This window comes from Pongo pygmaeus, chromosome 9, assembly GCF_028885625.2.
Source record: "Pongo pygmaeus isolate AG05252 chromosome 9, NHGRI_mPonPyg2-v2.0_pri, whole genome shotgun sequence".
Classification (NCBI taxonomy): domain Eukaryota; kingdom Metazoa; phylum Chordata; class Mammalia; order Primates; family Hominidae; genus Pongo; species Pongo pygmaeus.
In genome coordinates this window covers 131,935,325-131,954,302 of record NC_072382.2, presented here as the reverse complement: position 1 = coordinate 131,954,302, position 18,978 = coordinate 131,935,325, and the positions used below count along the sequence as shown (strand labels likewise).

The 18,978-nt window shown below is 42.8% G+C and overlaps 1 protein-coding gene and 1 pseudogene across 4 annotated transcripts in view; one reads left to right on the top strand and one right to left on the bottom strand.

Moving 5' to 3' along the window:
• The window catches only part of APLP2 (amyloid beta precursor like protein 2), a 73,669-nt gene that overhangs the window by 18,186 nt on the left and 36,505 nt on the right, over positions 1–18,978 (bottom strand). For 2 of the 4 annotated variants that reach the window (XM_054440493.2, XM_054440491.2), the window contains exons 2-8: positions 17,972–18,145; positions 16,922–17,045; positions 6,249–6,361; positions 5,255–5,451; positions 4,555–4,763; positions 3,294–3,461; positions 255–385 (exon numbers count right to left, since the gene is read on the bottom strand). In XM_054440493.2, the coding sequence (XP_054296468.1) occupies positions 255–385; positions 3,294–3,461; positions 4,555–4,763; positions 5,255–5,451; positions 6,249–6,361; positions 16,922–17,045; positions 17,972–18,145 (1,116 nt within the window). The remainder of the gene's footprint in view (positions 1–254; positions 386–3,293; positions 3,462–4,554; positions 4,764–5,254; positions 5,452–6,248; positions 6,362–16,921; positions 17,046–17,971; positions 18,146–18,978) is intronic. The other 2 variants (XM_054440494.2, XM_054440495.2) reach the window with 1 other exon arrangement.
• On the top strand, positions 13,294–13,462 carry LOC129009217 (U4 spliceosomal RNA; annotated as a pseudogene).

Below are 18,978 nucleotides of genomic sequence, written 5' to 3'. Positions count from 1 at the left end.
TTAATTGCAAAAAAAAATAAGGGCAGATAATGGTATAGGAAGTGCTCAGAGGGTAATTATATTATATACTATCTGAATGCAGGTGGTGAAGAAGCCCACCCAGAAGGCAGCTCCACTGATAACTCTCTCCTGACTCACCAGTCCTTATACATCAGCATGACAATCTAGGGAGAAGCTATTACTTTTCTTCAGCTATGAGAACCATGCTACCCAAAGCCAAGTACCATGAAGATGAAGGAACTGTCAAGGTTTACCCTGTCCATTCGGTTACGGTGCCGAATCTCCAGCTGCTCCTTAGCCTTCTGGAAGCGAGCATGCTCATTATCATCTGCAGAGGTCTCGAAATACACATCAACATCATTGGTTGGCAGAGGAGTTGGAGGAACTGAAACAAAATTACAGAGGGAGTTCTCTTTGGAATCAGGTGCACTGTGCTCTAGGAAGAAAACCCAGCTCAGGACCTGCAGAATGGACTCAATTTGTTTTGTGGCATTCTCTAAGTGCAGGGTGCTGCTATCTGCCAAGACTTCACTTGGTTAGATTACAGTGGGCAATCTTCCTTACACAATATTCATCAACCATGTCAGCCCACGCTAATACAGCAATTTACTGGCAGCTTCAGCACCAATGAGGCATCTACTTAAGACCTCAGGGCTGAAAAAGAGGTGGTTTCTTCTATACCTTCCCTTCAGTGCTCGAACCGTGGAAACCTAAACAATAGCTACCTTATTGCTCATAACTGAGCATCTGAACAGAGACAAGGGCAGGAATCAGATCCTAGAGGCACTTTTATGCAATTCCTTATTTTTAAAGAAATTTATTACTCAGGTACCTCTGCTCTTCTGGCTATCTTTGAGTCTTAATTTACAACGGAAAACAGGCTCAAGTGAATGTTCTTTGCATATACGCTGGGTAGAGAAAGTCCCAATCACTCCAGCTATAATTTTGAGTTTTCAATATCAGTGAAAGACTCTTAGCCCCACCATCAGTGACAGAACCAACAAGGATAAAACTGAGTTGCTCTATTTGACAAGGACACCTTTCACCGATATGAAGATAGGGCTTTTTGATCCACGACACTGACTAATAGGGCTTCCCAAGCATTCCCCAGAGCACAGGCCCATTGGAACACCCCCGACTGCTGGAAGGGCATAATCTCTTATGGAGCCCAAGCAAGTGAGTCTCTGCACAATGGAATTTAGCCTGATAAGGGAAAGGACTGAGATGACAAGTTTGCTCAGTCAGCCTCTCAAGACATACCTAAGGTAACACTTATTAGCCTAATTCATACAAGATTTCCCAAGCTGGTGTGGACTTACTTGATAGATTATGACACAATTTCAGAGCTCAGTGGAGAGAGAATGCCAAGGTTCAACCGATTTTTAATTCGGAAGCAAATTCACCTGATTTCTAGAATTGCATCATTGTAATACATTAAAACAACTGTAAAATTGATGAATACAGCTACAAATTAGCCAGCCAGTTCAACTTTTTTCTGTCGGAAGCACCTTTTATTTGCCCATTTAACAGACCTAAAAACGACAACTAAAGTCATGAAGAATATGAGCCCTATGTAAGTTTTAAAAGGGTGTCAATATCCCACTTTCAGATTAACTAAATTAGAATCTATAACTTAGTAAACGCCATTCCCCAAGACACTCGCAAGTTCAGTGGAGGAGAATTTCAAGCACTGCAGTCCACCGTGCGGATCAGCGACACGTGCCTGTGCTATAAAGGCCTGAGCGCTGGAGACGGAGCCTTTGATTCACATAGCTGGACTGGAAAAAGATAACAGCAAACACAGGCTGCTTCCACCCTCCCTGGGAACAGAGTGGAGAGGACAGCGGGCCGAAATGCTTTTTTCTGAAGACACCCTCGGTCCCTGTGGAATCACCCACTCACGAAGCCAGCACATCCGCCAGACTCAGCCCCTTCAAAGAAGAACAAAAATGCTCCCACTGGAAGGAAACTTGATGCTTCTCAACCTGCAAAGCCCTCCAGGCAGAGGCCCCACAAGAACATGAACACACAGCTTCTCCCAGGCAAATCTCATCCAAGCCACAGCAAATGGGAGTTTTACAGACCTGCCACTCATCATGTCTCACAGCACCACCCAGCTGACCCTTCGGGTAGAGATCACCACCTCCACACTCAGTGGGATTCCTCAGACTTCAACCCAAGTTTTACAAAGTAGTAAGTATCACAATAATTTCTATTTCTAAATCTTTCCTGAAAATGCAAAGTTTATTCACCAAGGTTCCCTAAGGCCTCCTTTCAACTGTTACCGAATAAACACAGCTTTCCTGGAGCTGGAAGGGAAAGCGCTCAAGCATTGCCATATTACATTAAGATTTGAAAGATCTTTTGGTAGAACGAAGGAAGAGGGAACATGAAAGCATGTGAATGAAAAACCATCAGAAGCTACAGCCAAATCCTTCACAGCAAATTATTACTCCAACAAATTCCAGAGTAGGAACCAAGAAAAACTGTCTGGCCTGAGGATTTTCCTAGTGTGTAGGTTAGTGCTGCAAGGTGAGAGACTGAAGGTCTTAACGAGAAAAAGGAGTAGCCGTGGAGAAAAGGGAAACTCTAGGTAGAAACTCTTCCTACCAACGTCCAGCATAAACCCAACTCAACTGAACCACTGACCTTCCTGTCACACCAAAGCACACACCAACTGAAATCCTCTCACTTCCTAAAGCTGTGTGACCCGGTTGCAAAATATTGAAGAAACAGAGTGAGTCACTACCACTTGGCTGCTAGCTCTCTCTAGATTGCATTATGCAAGATATTTCAATATTCTAGACTGCCCAAAGTACTTCACTGTCACTCCTTTTGAGAGGAGGCGCCCCGTGAGCTGGCATGCATCACAGGGGTCAGTGACAGGGCAGTTCAAAGACAGGAATGTTCAGTGCCTCTAAGCTAGAGCCAGCCCAGGGGACAGCTGCCTTCCCCACCAATACTACAGTGGCCTGGGGGCCTGCAGACTCCAAAGCCAGACGAGAAAGAACAAGCCCCTGGCCGTGCTGCTCGCTATACCAAGGTGGGTACGCACCTTCACCACCAAGCACCACCAGACACACGGTGAGCACAGGACACAAGAACTGAGCTTACCACCGCCGGCAGGAGAGCAAAGCCTAGATCTAGAAAGCACAAAGATGAGGGGAAGACGACCGACAGCAAACACCCGAGTGGGCAGGGACACCACACAGATGCAGCCACGAAGACGGCAGGGAGACGGACGCCGGACAGGACGGTGCTGCCGCACAGGACCAGTGCGAGGCAGGACTTACTCATCGCTTTACACACAGCCATACAATAATCCTCAGACTCAAAATTGTTCCTGTTGCCGCCGCAGCCGCCATATATAAAGCGCACGCACTTTCCCTTGGAGAGGTCGAAGTACCAACGAGGCATCACGGCCCGGCAGGGCCCCGTCATCGCCTCCTGGGAGCAGACAGCTGTGTGAAAATGGTCAGAGTGTCAGCAGGACAGAGGCAGTGACGTCAAATGCTTCAAAATGCTACAGGCCGGCAAGCCGGGGGATGGGCTGGGGGAGGCCTGAGACTGGGTGGAGCCTGGAGGCCCTGGTTGGCCGAACACTCCAGCTCAGGCCAGCCTTGCTGAGGACAAGTTGCTTCCCCACAGAGTAGAGACATTTAGGAACTGGGATAAATATTTTTTTGGCACCCTCTGGAGTCTAGATCTGAGTTTAGATTGATGTAGAGCAATTCCTTTGTCTCACAGCTGTGACAGCCTCACATTTCTGATCTGTTCAGTGGAGATATCTGCCTAGTTTGTCTATTCAGGAGACAATGTGAGTGGAAAGGCTGCTTTAAGTGGTGATATCTGTAGTAAAGACAAGCACCTAGAATGGACAATTGTTTCCCACCTTTATGTTCTCTAAGGCAAATCATAAACTTCTCAACTGGTTAAATAATTTCCCCCAACTTGGGTCCTAAATAATTCTTCACATCTTAATTGGTTTTGAATATACGATCAGCAGGAGGCTGCATGTTAATGGCTCTGGACCGACTGCAACCTTTTTGTGTTTTAATTGGCAAGATGAAAAAAAAAAAACTGCAGGCCCCAATCTGTTACCAGCAGGTCAATAAATTTCACCCTCCCAACTAAAACATCTGGACAAATAGGGCAGCCTACAGATTAGAAGACAAGCAGGAAAAGAAAAACCAAGAAAACCATTTCTATTCTAGGAGGCCAGAACTTGAGTGGTATCGAAGACGGGAGCTCCCCTTGGGGAGGGAACGTTTTAGGATGAATGTGGAAGAATCCTGCTGAAGGGCGGACTATGTTGTCTCTCTTACTCTCTAGTCCCTGTTCTCTAATTCAATCCTACATCTCTCCCTGGATGTGCCTGCCCGCCCACTTTGTTAAGACGGCACCATCACTGCACTGGAGAGCTGAACTCACCTTCAGTGCAGAGATACCACACCTTTCCTTCTGTGACTGACTTACCTGTAACAGACGCAATGCAAAAGTCTAAGTGAATAATTACCACATGCATTTCAAAGCCATGGCTCTACGTGGGGTTACCTTTGACATCATGAGTAATTTCCTTGTCTGACATGGTGCTGTCACTGCCGGGTTCAGTAGGATTCTCCTCATTGTAGTCATCTCCTTTGAAGGTGTCATAGTAGTAATCTCGGTCCTCCACCACTTCCTCCCCTTCTTCCTCATCCTCATCTTCCTCATCCACAGCTGCTTCTGTGAAGTCTTCCAGATCTGCTTCAGTAGGAAATTCACTGAAGGCCAAAATAGAAAAAAGGAAGGTTAATAGCTCCTATGTGCAAAGCACAACAATGGGTCCCTTCTCTATTCTGAAACACCAAAACAGAGGCAGGAAATAAGCTCAACGCACATTTCACTGTGCCACTAAGCCCCTGAGCCCAGCTACATCAGCAAACGGGAAGTATTTGTGAACATTTGAATCTAATCATGATAAAACAATAAGACAAATCCAAATTCAGGGATATTATGTTAAACAAATGGCACGGACTCTTAAAAAATATCATAGTAACCTGCAGAAAATAACAGCCCAGAATGACGTAAACACAAAAATCACAGGTACTCCTGTGATTGGCGATGGCTAGAATGAAATGCGAGCTTAATCAACTAGCAGAACAAAGGAATGCCCAGTTTATCCAGAAGTGAGGGACTAGCAGCCAGCAGCTGTCTTTACAGAAGGGCTAACAAAAAGGCAAAACGACTTCACAGCTCCAAGTAGAAGAGTTACCTTTTATAAACATCATAGTCTTCCTCTTCATCTTCCTCTTCCTCTTCATCGTCCTCTTCCTCCTCCTCTTCTTTTGACACAGATCCAATAATCTTTGTCTGAGGGCAGCACACATATTCAGTGCCATGGAACTGGTCTACCCCACATGGGAGCAGCATGCCATAGCTATATAAGGTCATTCCCTGAGTCAGACATGCCTAAAAGAAACCCACAGACCACATCAGAACATACTCCAGAGTAAACGTGGTCAAATACACTCCGATCTCTACCCTCCAAAATAAACCCTTATCAAATCACTTAGCAATGCTTTCTCTTATGAACACATACATTTTATGTCAAAAAAAAATTGTAATAATATTATTGTAAGATTTATAAATTTTAATTTACAATGGGGAAACATGATCTGGTCCAAAAATACTGAAATTCCAAATGTGGAAAAAAGTCAGGAAAAGAGCATTTTTTTCTAATAATGACCAAAGGCAGATAAGGTGGTCAACGTTAATTGATATTCATCACTGGTGCAAGCACTACTTCAGTATTTGACCAAAGGAAGATTACTGACCAAAGAGCAGAGCCAACCTAATTACAGAAGACAAGAAAGGGTATTTCTTGCCACCAGGAAAGTGAGATGGCATGCAGTCCTGCCTGTGCATATGTCCAGACCTGTATTTTCTATAACTGGCGATTTCCGTGCAGGCCTTAGGGCCAGGATGGTTTCCCAGGAGCCTCACCAGCAGCATACAGTATTCTCGCTCAGCCACCTCCTTAACATCCTCAACTTCAGGAGCTGACTGTCAACACTGAGCTCTCCTACACAAATACCTACTTCTCTCCCAAATATTTCTAACTTATAAGACAGACGTAATTGTAAACCTTAAGGAGGTAAGAAGGAAACAAAACTAACTTAAAAGCATGGTGAGATTTGGAGAAAAGTGCTACCTTCTCTCTTAATAGATACAACAACAGCTGACTTTCCCCCCCTCAGTTCTCTTACCTCTTTGACTACCGTGTGCCAGTGCTGGTGATTCTCGCACACCTCCATCCGCTCTTTGTGGAAAAACTGGCACTTTTCTGGAACTAGCAGAACATCACTTACAAATTCACCCACTGGAAAAGAGAACCTTTGTCAGAGCGGATCTGACCATGATTTCAAGGTGAAAATGCCCCTCACTGAAGTTTATGATGATAGTCTACACAGCCAGGAGCAGTCTAATGTATACGAGCAGATGCACATCTCGTACCTTCAAAGGCTGACTGGACGGTACAGTTCTACCAAGCAGCCACAAGAACTCACCAACCTGTCAGAGCCATGATGCAGTCTCACCGCAGGGCTACAGCAACATGTGACGGGGAATATAACAGGATCACCTCCACGCCCACCTCAAACACACGCAGCTACTCTCCCCACACAGCTCTGCCTTCCTTATTCCTGCCCACACCTCTCTAATCAAATGCCCAAGAAACTAAAACCAGGTGTTCAACTGAAGTACAGATGAATCTTACTTTAGACAAAACACGATGTAATAATTGAATCCAGTAAGAATAATCAATGATTAATTACAAAGGGGCAAAGGTGCCTTTACAGTGGGAAGCCTCGGCAAAAAAACTACCTTAGCCAGATAACCAATTTAACATCACTGATAATGAGCAAACTGATATGTGTGATGTCCTAAAAATAACATATCACCTACACAGTATTTCTGCCAAAGTATATTATCATTTGAATTTAATCATGCTAAAACAATAAGACACATCCAAATTCAGGGACATTATGTTAAACAAATGGCATAGACTCTTAAAAAATATCATTGTCATGAAAGTTTTTGTTTTTAAAGAAAGACTAGGGAACTATTCTAGATGAAATGTAGTATGTGATCCTTTTAAAAAGGAAGCTATAAAGAACACTAGTTAGATACTTAGGAAAATTTCCAAACATGACAACTGTATTGTCATTATATATAGGAGAATGTCCCTGGCTCTTAGGAGAAACCAGCTGAAATACTTAGAAATGAACTGTCATGATATCCCAACTTACTTTCAAATGGTTTGGCAACACAAAAATATATATAAGATGCAGAGAGAGAAAAACTTCAGGCAAAATTGGAGAATCTAGGTAAAGGGTATAGAGGTATTCACTATTACATTTTCTAAAACTTGTCCCAAAAAGTTGGAAGAAAGATACACATAGCTGTTTATTTACGGGGAAAAAATGGTATCTGATTTGTTTCCAAATAATCAGGGTTGTGAGGGAGTGGGCCTATAGAAGAAGGAAGAGTGGCTCATGAACTGATGGTGGTTGCACAGGTGGGCGGCCAGTGCGTGAGGGTGAATGGCATCATCGTCTCTTGTTGGGCATCATCGTCTCTTGTTGGGCGGCTAGTGCGTGGGGGTGAATGGCATCATCGTCTCTTGTTGGGCGGCTAGTGCGTGGGGGTGAATGGCATCATCGTCTCTTGTTGGGCGGCCAGTGCGTGGGGGTGAATGGCATCATCGTCTCTTGCTGGGCGGCTAGTGCGTGGGGGTGAACGGCATCATCGTCTCTTGTTGGGCGGCCAGTGCGTGGGGGTGAACGGCATCATCGTCTCTTGCTGGGCGGCCAGTGCGTGAGGGTGAATGGCATCATCGTCTCTTGTTGGGCGGCCAGTGCGTGGGGGTGAACGGCATCATCGTCTCTTGTTGGGCGGCCAGTGCGTGGGGGTGAACGGCATCATCGTCTCTTGCTGGGCGGCCAGTGCGTGGGGGTGAATGGCATCATCGTCTCTTGTTGGGCGGCCAGTGCGTGGGGGTGAATGGCATCATTGTCTCTTGTTGGGCGGCCAGTGCGTGGAATGGCATCATCGTCTCTTGCTGGGCGGCTAGTGCGTGAGGGTGAACGGCATCATCGTCTCTTGTTGGGTGGCCAGTGCGTGGGGGTGAATGGTATCATCGTCTCTTGTGTGGCCATGTTTTTAATTTGCCACAATAAAAAGTTGGAAACACAATACACACATCACTGGATGATCACCCCAAGACTCTGATTCAGTCATATAAGGTAAGGCTCAGTAATCTACACTTGGCATATGTCTGCCATGTGCTCCAGACAGTGTGGAGGGAGAGGAAGAGAGGGCGAGAAGGGTGCTTAGCCCAAGGAGAGATGCGGGAAGCAGTGGCAGGAAGATGCAGCAGGCAGACTAACCTCTGACGTTAAGGGGGGAAAACCCTGAAAATATCATGAGAAAGTAATGTGGTCTAAGAAAGGGCTCAGGGCTCAGCTAGTGGGAAGTCTACACAGACCCACCCCAGCCTCGCCATCATGGATGGGTCTCTCAGGATCCTCTGCCTTGGGCCTCGGGCGCAAGCACTGAAGTCAGTCTTTCTATTGCCCCAGTGGTAAGAGAAAGGGAGTTGCTGATGTGTAAGTAGGGGAAGATGGGCTCCTGACATGACAAGCTGTAGCAGTGTAACAGTCCCCCCACATGAAAACAGCATTACAAATGGCAGTCAGGTTTCTCAGCACTGCTAGCACAGGGACTTTGGGATCAAACAGCTCAATGTGACACTGAAGCAGGAATGTGAAAGTGAGCCTGACACACTGCTTACCCTTGAGGACCCCAAAGGCTCTAGGGGAGGCAGTACCTGCAAACAGGCTTTAGCAATCAACTAGACTTATAAGCATTGCTTAAAAATAGCAAAAACACCAATGGTAAGCTAGAATCTGCCTCTACGAGAACGAACAACCCTGATACTCAATCTAAGTAGAAATTACTTCAATTCTGACATCCAACCACCAACTCAACATGGTTTAATGTGATTATTCTGAATTAACTAGGCTGTTTTTATATTTGTTCATTTGCTTAACATTGTTGTTAAGCAACAAAAGTGTATACTTAAGGAAAAGAATATGTAGGGTTGAATGCCAGGGTTCAATCTCAGCACTGTCATTTACTAGCAGAGTAATCTTAGCCAAGTTACTTAACCTTTCTATCCCTCGGTTTCTTTATCTTGTGGGGACTAAATGACATAATCTATACAACAAGAAAAGCTTAGAACAGAAACTATTGTTCCACATGTGGGTTTGTTGTTTAAAATAAAAACAGAAACTGACACCTGGTAGGCATTATTGATGTTAATGTTACTGTGAAGTCTTGAGGAACTAGTTTTATACGAACTATTCAACCATACTCATAAAGCAATCTATATTTAAGCAACAGTTAATGCACTTTAATTAAACCTCACTTTTACATGTACAATTGCAACATCAAAAAAAATTTAAAGCAGCAATTTCACTACTAATCTATATTCTATAGAAACACTACAACTTTTTTTTTTTTTTTTTTTTTTTTTTGAGATGGAGTCTCGCTCTGTCACCCAGGCTAGAGTGCAGTGGCGCAATCTCAGCTCACTACAACCTCTGCCTCCCAGGTTCAAGGATTCTCCTGCCTCAGCCTCCCAAATAGCTGGGACTACAGGCACGTGCCACCACGCCCATCTAATTTTTTGTATTTTTAGTAGAGAGACGGGTTTTCACCATGTTAGCCAGGATGGTCTCGATCTACTGACCTTGTGATCCACCCCGGCCTCGGCCTCCTAAAGCGCTAGGATTACAGGCGTGAGCCACTGTGCCTGGTCAGAAACACAACCTTTAACTAAACCTATACAACACCTTGGATAAACTAAAAAATGATGCAAAGCAAAAGCAAGTTGTAAAAGGTCAGATACAGTATGATGCCATTAATGTAAATTTTAAAACACAAAAACATTGTTTATACATGCATGTAAATGTTGCAAAAGAACTGAGACCAGCCTGGCCAGCATGGTGACACCCCATCTCTACTAAAAATACAAAAATTAGCCAGGCATGGTGGCATGCGCCTGTAATTCCAGCTACTCAGGAGGCTGAGGTTGCAGTGAGCCGAGATCATGCCACTGCACTCCAGCCTGGGCAACAGAGACTCCGTCTCAGAAAAAAAAAAAAAGATGGGAGATGAAGCAAACATGACAGAACATTGAAGAACTGAAATCAGGAGGGTGAGCATACGAGCAACCATCACATTATGTTTTATCTCTTCAGGATGCTTGGTATAATATTTCAGAATTAAAGTTTAAAATCAAAACCTTCTTGGAAATGCCAAAAATTTAATAAAATAATTAATTCCATGCTAAACCATAAAATTAAATGCCACTAATCTTCAGCTATTCCATGACTGAGTCAATCTGTTTGAGCTCTAAAAATCAAAAAAGAACACCACTGAATTTGAAAACAAACTAAACTCTAAAATTTAACTTTTTTTTTTTTTTTTTTTTTTTAAGATGGAGTCTCACACCATCACCCAGGCTGGAGTACAGTGGCGCGATCTTGGCTCACTGCATCCTCTGCCTCCCAGGTTCAAGTAATTCTTCTGCTTCAGCCTCCTGAGTAGCTGACATTACAGGCGTTCGCCACCACACCCAGCTAATTTTTACTGTTTTTAGTAGAGACGGGGTTTCACCATGTTGGTCAGGCTGGTCTTGAACTCCTGATCTCAAATGATCCTCCCATCCCAGCCTCCCAAAGTGCTGTGATTACAGGCATGAGCCACCACGCCTGGCCTAAAAATATATATAGATTTTTTAACAGTACTCTTTGATTCAACAATTCCAGTTCTAAAAATATACCCTAAGGATGTCTGGACGCAGTGGCTCACGCCTGTAATCCCAGCACTTTATGAGGCTGAGGCAGGCGGATCATTTGACGTCAGGAGTTCAAGACCAGCCTGGCCAACATGGGGAAACCTCGTCTCTACTAAAAATAGTAAAAATTAGCCAGGCGTGGTGGTGAATGCCTGTAATCTCAGCTGCAGGGTGGAAGGGGGGACACGCGGGACAAAGGCTGCAGTGAGCCGAGATCGCGCCACTGCACTCCAGCCTGGGTGACAGCGACCCTGCCTTAAAAATAAAAAGAAAAAAAGAAAAAAAAATACACACACCCCCTAAGGAAATAACTAGGCAAGTGAATTAAAATGTTCATTAGTGTTATTAGTATCAAAAAACTAGAACAAACCTAAATGTCCATCAAGAGGGAATTAATTAAATGATACATATATACGACAGAATAGTATGGGGTTACAAGAAATATGGCTTATGTGTATATTTAACATGGACCTTTTTCCATGGCGGTTTAATAATTTTTAAAATCACTGAACAAACAAACAAAAGGAAACCCACTGCATATCTCTAACCCCTTCTTCAGGCTAGTTACTTAAGGCCAACTTTATCTTTTTTTTTTCCCAACCTTATCTTTTATTCAAAGATGTATGTATCCCTAAAAGTAGCACATAATAATAAAAGCTCAATAAATGCCAAATAAAAATAAACAGAGGAGCATACGTTGTATAATCACAGTTAGGGAAAAAATATTTAAAAGTATATACACTTCCATGTGTATCCAAAGGAAAAAAAGTTCACCTATACCCCAAAATGTTAATCACAGTTAACTTAGTACAGAAACTGAAAATAATTGTTTTTGTCCCCTTCCCCCAATGCAAACTTCTTTTATTGAAAAATAAACCCCTTTTTAAAAAGCAGACTAAAAGAGGAAACACATTTCAACCCCAGCATCCGCTCTATCATTTCATTGCTACTCTTTGCCTTTGCTACAATTTTTTATCAGAAGCTCCTAGGGAAAAAAATTTACCTAGGCAGATCAGTATTACTCTGTTTTACAGAACATTGAAAATGGTTTGCTCTCACTTTAATAATTTATATTCCAGCTGGTAACATCCTCAATTTAATCAGCGGAGTATAATATAATTGCCACAATTTCCTAAGTCACTGGACAAACATAAAGCTCTACTGTTTTTGCTGATCAATGAATATGGCAATATAGCAAAACCTAACCTATACAATATTCATTTAAACTGCAGTTAGGATTTATCTCCAATTTCTAATCATCCCTGTGATTCAGCTTTTCTTTCCTACTACTTCTCTCCAGTAGTGCTGTGGCAGCCATCCAGGTTTTAGAGCTTTTTCAGAGTTGCTGAAATTCCTCTCAGAATAAATAACAAAGGCTGTTTACCTACTTGAGGAAGCCTCCAACACCAACACCCATGCGTATATCTACTACATGACACGACTATACACACTATATGCCTGTACCAATATATCTCGCGTACTCCATAAATACAGACACCTACCATGTAGCCACAAAAATTAAAAATTAAAAAAAATAAATGTACCTCAAAAGCACACTCCAGGTGCAAACAGGAAAACCATGTAATTTAGGGAGCTGGTAAAAGCTGCACCCAGGTGGGAGAAAACAGCCTTATGTAATGAGGCCTGGTGGTCACCCGAGGTATGTTTCAGGGAAAACAGTGTTCAGAGAAGTGAAGGATCCACGCTGCCTCTCACGAGTGGAACATTCACCTTGCACAGGGGTCCACACCAGGAACAGAGTGAACTGTCAATGGCTGTCATGAACTCAAAGGCTAGAAGACTTGCAAAAGGACACCTGCAATGGACAAGTGAGCTATGCCAACAGACCAAGGTACAAATGCAGAAGACAGCACCTCAAAGCTGCCGAGATGAGTTTTTCAAAGTAGATATTAAATCAGAACTTTAGTAGTTTTCATACTGCAATAACACTACCTGTCCAAATCTCTGTCCAAAAATAACCAAAAACAAACAAAATCACCTAAGGCCCAGATCTGGATTTCAAAACAGCATTCCCCACTAAAAGAAACCATGGTGTCTCAGAGAAAACAGATTCCAGGAGTGGAGTAGGGAAAATACAGAATGGACTTGAAGAATCTTTTGTTATCAGAAAGTAAAGTTCTCAAAGAATGATAGGGACATGTTAAAAGGACACAGGAACCAGCATAAAGGGGCCCCCACTGGCCAAATGCAGACAATGTGTACATAATAAGACAAATGAATGTAGACACCATCTTAGCCAGGTGATGAAACAAACTGGTATAGCGCTACTCCAACTATGATGCAGTGAGAACACTTCTGTGATACTCCCCTCAAAAATGAATAAATCAAAAGGATCACAGAAAAACACAAATTGCAAGGCATTCTATAAAGGAACTGAGCAGTGGCAGTATCGTAGCCAATGAGGTTTATGGGAGGCGTGATCATTGCTAATTGAAAACTTTTCTATAAAGGAACTGGTCTGTAGTTTAAAAAAAAAAAATCAGTGTCACAAAGGACAAGGAAATATGCAACATGTAATCTTAGATTAGATCCTGGATGTTATTATAACAACAGGTGAAACCTGAGTAGGGTCTGTAGATTAGATATTGGATCAACTAGATATTGTCTACAAAATCTTGATTTTTGATGATTATACCATGGTTACGTAGCAGAATTTCCTTGCTTTTTAAAAATACACACTGTAGTATTAAGGCATAAGGATACCATGTTTGCCTTATCGCCAAATGATTCAAAAAACAACAAACCACGAGTATGTGTGTGAGGGGTAGTGGGAAGGGAGAATAAGGTTTTTTACCACATTAATCAAATGTTAACAGTTGGAAAATCTGAAATCTGGGTGAAGGGTGCACAGAGGAACTCTGTGCCATTTTTGTAACTATCCTGTAAATTTGAAATTATTTTTAAACTATTATTTTTAATTTAAAAAAGCAATAGCAACTCTAGAAGACTATCATCAAAAGGCTTTCTAAGGAGTCTACGGGGGAAAAGTTGGTGGCCATTATTAACTAAATGATGTCAGTTCTGCCTGGGTGCTGGAAGTGGGGGTGACGGCAGAAGGGGCAGGGAGACATCAGAATCTAACTGATAAGGGAGAATTGCAATATGTCTTTCCTACTCCCTCCCTTAAACTCCAGTCATGTCACCCCTTATTAGTTTAGGCTCAGGCAACTGTGCTTATGCAAAAATATCAATGGATAGCTCTACCGACTGGTTAAGTTGTCTAAATGGATGCTGGGGTAAATATGAATAACCGTCTGAAGTAACACCAAAGATTGTATAATGCTTTATTCAGTGACCACAATGCAAAGAAGGTACCAAATGGATTATGGTTAAACTGTCTTTTATGCATTTCATTAACGACAATATTATTGTTTGGTTCTGTAACATGCTAACAAATTTAAACTCTATCATTTGGGAAATAAAGCAATAAAATAAAATTTCTGTTGTGTACCAACTATAGTAGTATTTTTGTGTTATAATTATCGTAAACAGTATATTCTATATTCTAGGCACTACCATGGTGCTGAGGTTGACAAAAAAGACTTAAAGCAGGGTCGCTGCTGGCAAGGTGTTCACAGCATAGTTGGAGAAAGGTCTATAAACAATCATGGTACAGTGTGATAAGTGCAATGGCAACAGCAAGGAGTATTACAGAAACCTGGATGAATGGATAGAAAATAAGACCAGGAAAGGCTCCCTTTAAAGGAGGCAACTCGTGAGGTAAGCCTTGCAGGAAGAACTTCCCAAGCAAAGTCAGCAGAGGAAAGCCATTCCAAATGCTGAGAGCTGGATGGTGCGTGACCCAGCACCCTGGGGTGGTCGATGCTGATAAAACCTAAAGCATGAGATCACAGAGAACAGAGGAGAGTTGAGCAAGGGCCAGATCATGGAGTTTTGAAGCCACGCTAAGGAGTTTCAACATTCTTTTTTAAGATTTTGTGCATGAGAGACATGATTTGGTCTTCATTTTCAATCTGCAGGCAACAGATTGGACAGCCAGCACTGAGAAACAGCATGGAGGCTGCTCTCGGCCCAGACAAGAAGTGACCACAGGCTGAGCTAGGGCAGTGGGAATCTGATGCAGGAAGAGGACACAAGCCCACGATGACCACATTTTCGACTCACAGCACCCTGAGTGTCTTAGGAATTTTTTTCACAGGACTCCTAGGCTAAAATAACACCGAAAAATTGAGTAGTCAGACCCAACAACTTAATAAGCACTATGTCCTGTCACCTTAGTGCCCACTGGGCCCTGCACATCTCCCCCAACTGCAATCAGACCGAACACCATCACCTTCATTTCTTTCTCAGCGATTTTCAAAAGATACCTGCTTTTTATCACAGGAATAACTAAAAACATAGCTTCACAGAGATATGAAGTCATCAAAATAAATGATCTCATGATGAAACTGTACATTACTTCCAGCTAGTAGTTTGCAGAATGCCTGACAGATGTCACTACATTTCCCTTGAAAAATCAAAAATATCCCGCAATGCCCTGTGAGTTTTGCTGCAATGCCCCGAGGTGCCTCGGCGCACAGTTTGAAAATCATGACTATAAGCCTATTTAAGAAGTAAGTATCAGGCTGGCTCAGAAACTGACCGGATACAGGGAGATAAGGGATAACAGAAGAATCAAAGAGTCTCCCAGGTCCCACTCAGAGGGTCTGGGTGGGGAGTGAAGCTGGAAGGTGACAAGGACAAACAAGAGGAGATAATCAGGCTGCAAAGTCTTTAGGGGGAGTGATGCAGAAGGAATGATTTCAAGCACTTTCTATCCACTGTCTACAAATATTCCAGGATAATCTCATTTCACTTTTAGTTTGAGAATTTTTTTAACGAACAAATGAAACCTCATACCTAGAGATTTCTCAGAGCCAAACAGAATAGAAAACATCCTTAAACCACATCACACAACATTTTTAACAAGTCTCCCAACCTTGAGATACCCAGTTTTAAAGTAAACGGTGGTAAGCACACATGATGTCCCTCTTTCTCCTCACCAATACTTTTAAAACAAAGTTAACTGCCACATACTTTAAACACTGTTGTTCAGGGGCCCCGCTTCTTCCTGTGGCCCGGCTACAGTGAGAATGAGAAAAAGTATCACATTCCATTTTGCTGCCATCAGCAGTGGAAGGAAAGATTTTAAAGAAGGGAGAGAGGAGAATAAGTTAAGAGTTCCAATTACATACAGCTCCAGAACCACTCAGGATGTCTACATTAATGCTGTATCTCCTTTAATCCCGTCAGGGCTAATCTAAAATTGATTGTTTTGCCCTTTGAAGTTTCTGTGACCAAATCTGTTCCTGAATCACCCAGACCACAGATATGTGAGTGTAATTCCAATGTATCAGGCACAAATAGTTAAAATGAATATACTCCCTGAGCATCGAAGCAACAACTCTGTTTCTGCATAACAAACTGTTACCATTTTACTCAAATTGGCTCTGAATGTGGACACCAGCAACACAGAATCAGGAACACCCTTACCAGCCCCAAACCCTTCAGAATGGCAGGTCCTATAAGCCCTGGCCCCGGTACCCTTGACTGTCCACAGGCTGCCATAAATCACTTTTCTTTCTCCTGAAAACTACCAGAAATTTGGTCAAATGGTGCAAACGTGTGTGGGGTGAAAGTAAGGGAAACAGAAGACTCTTCTCCTGGGGCTGCTTTCTTTAATACTACTCACCACTATCACCGTAAACCACTGATATCAAACAATGTGAGGTCATAAGTGCAATTGCTCTGTGGGTAGCCCCCTTATTCAGTCCTGAGTAAGGATGTCTACAATGGGAAGGCAGAGTTAGTCATCACTGAGAGGAGGTCAACCACTGACACTCGAAGCCAGTAAACACCCCTAAGAGAAATTCTCCCCAATAAATTCATGTCGCACTCAGCTTACCAGGTGTAAATATTTCACTGTGAGCCAAGAGAAAATTAAATTTAAAATGGGAGGGGGCTGGCACTTCCTGAAAAGTAACTAAGAACACTCACCAAGACACTTGAAAGGTGTAACAAAGCGACTCTTGCATTGCTTTTTGTCCCTCCGGCACCAATTGTCAATACTGACCCGCTGGTTTGCCTCCATCACATTTGTGATCTGTAGCTCTGGATACATCTGTTAAGAAAACAAAAACACACACAATAAATCAATCTGCAGACACACACACACTTGCAAGTAAGGACGGCGTGTCTAAGTTTACTCAGCCTCCACCCTTACCCTACATACATCTGAAGTTCCACTCCATTACCCCTGGCTCTAACTGAAGTCATCAAATAAAAAGATAATGTATTAGTTTTGACAGGTTAGATTTCTGAACACTTCCACACATTCTCTTTTCAAAAGGGATATGTATTTAAGGACAAACAAAAGCAGCACGCTTTTAGCCCAAAACAAATTCATGAGATGTCAAGTTTGCTTGTAGGGTAGGTGTTGAACTGATGAGTCCGTGAGGCAAGTCTATGGAAATGTCTGTCAATGAAATTATAGAACAACTTCACCGTGGCCCTGTATGCTCATCTTGGTAAGAAGTGGTGGCTGATGCCTATAACCCCAGCACTTTGGGAAGCTCGGGAGGATTGCTTGAGGCCAGGAGTTTGAGAGCGCCCTGGCCAATGTAGCAAGACCCTGTCTCTATCAGAAAAAATAAATACAAGTTATAATATCTCATATCATTTTCTCTTTAACACAAGGTTGAATCAGACCTGAGATGATCATTTACAATACTGGTGGCTTTCTGTCAGTAAGGAGACATGTTTTGTTTTCCATCTTCCAAGACAAGAGGGAGGATGAGAACCAGGCTGCACTTCCATGGCACTTGCCGGGCTTCTGCAGTATCCCTTCCTTAAAGAACTGAGAGCTCACGGAACACGCAGGCAAAGCCTTTGAGAGGTCTCAGTCATACCACACATTCAGAAACAAAAGGCTTGGGGCCCTGGTCATTAGCATCTTGGTCTTAGGTCAAAAGAGAATGACAGAATACCTATTTCTAAGGTTAACAGATTCAACCCTGCCCCAGAAAAATAACAGATCAACACTCTTACCTCCTGACAGTACTGAAGAACTTCTTCTTTTGTTTCAAAGCAGCTCTTGGTGCCTGTTGGATCAGGTTCCCATTTCCCGGTCTGAATGTTCACATGCATATTTAACTTCCCACAAAACATTGCGATTTGAGGCTCAGCAACAGCAAATCCTGTTCCGGCATTGGCTGCAAGAGCCTACCAAAGGGAAAAAAATTGCAGGTTTACTCCAAAAAGGCTAGCACAGAGGCAACAGTCATTCAGGTCTATGTGACAGAATTCACCTTTTAAAAACCTTAATTATTTACTATTTGTATCTTCACAAACAAATCCTTTTCCCAGGAGCTAGAACATAATAAAAAGTGACTTTTGGATGTGTATGATCGAAGTGAAAGGCAAAGGAAAAACCTTATTTATGTCTTTATTTTATTATACTTTAAGTTCTAGGGTACATGTGCACAACGTGCAGGTTTGTTACACAGGTAGACGTGTGCCATGCTGGTGTGCTGCACCCATTAACTTGTCATTTACATAAGGTATATATCCTAAGGCTATCCCTGCCCCCTCCCCCCACCCCACGACAGGACCCAGTGTGTGATGTTCCCCATCCTGTGTCCAAGTGTTCTCATTGTTCAATTCCCACCTATTAGTGAGAACATGCGGTGTTTGGTCTTCTGTCCTTGCGATAGTTTGCTCAGAATGATGGTTTCCAGCTTCATCCAGGTCCCTACAAAGGACATGAACTCATCCTTTTTATGGCTGCATAGTATTCCATGGTATGTGCCACATTTTCTTAATCCAGTCTATCACTGATGGACATTTGGGTTGGTTCCAAGTCTTTGCTATTGTGAATAGTGCTGCAATAAAGATACGTGTGGCACGTGTCTTTAGAGCAGCATGATTTATAATCCATTGGGTATATACCCAGTAATGGGATGGCTGGGTCAAATGGTATTTCTAGTTCTAGATCCTTGAGGAATCGCCACACTGTCTTCCACAATGGTTGAACTAGTTTACACTCCCATCAACAG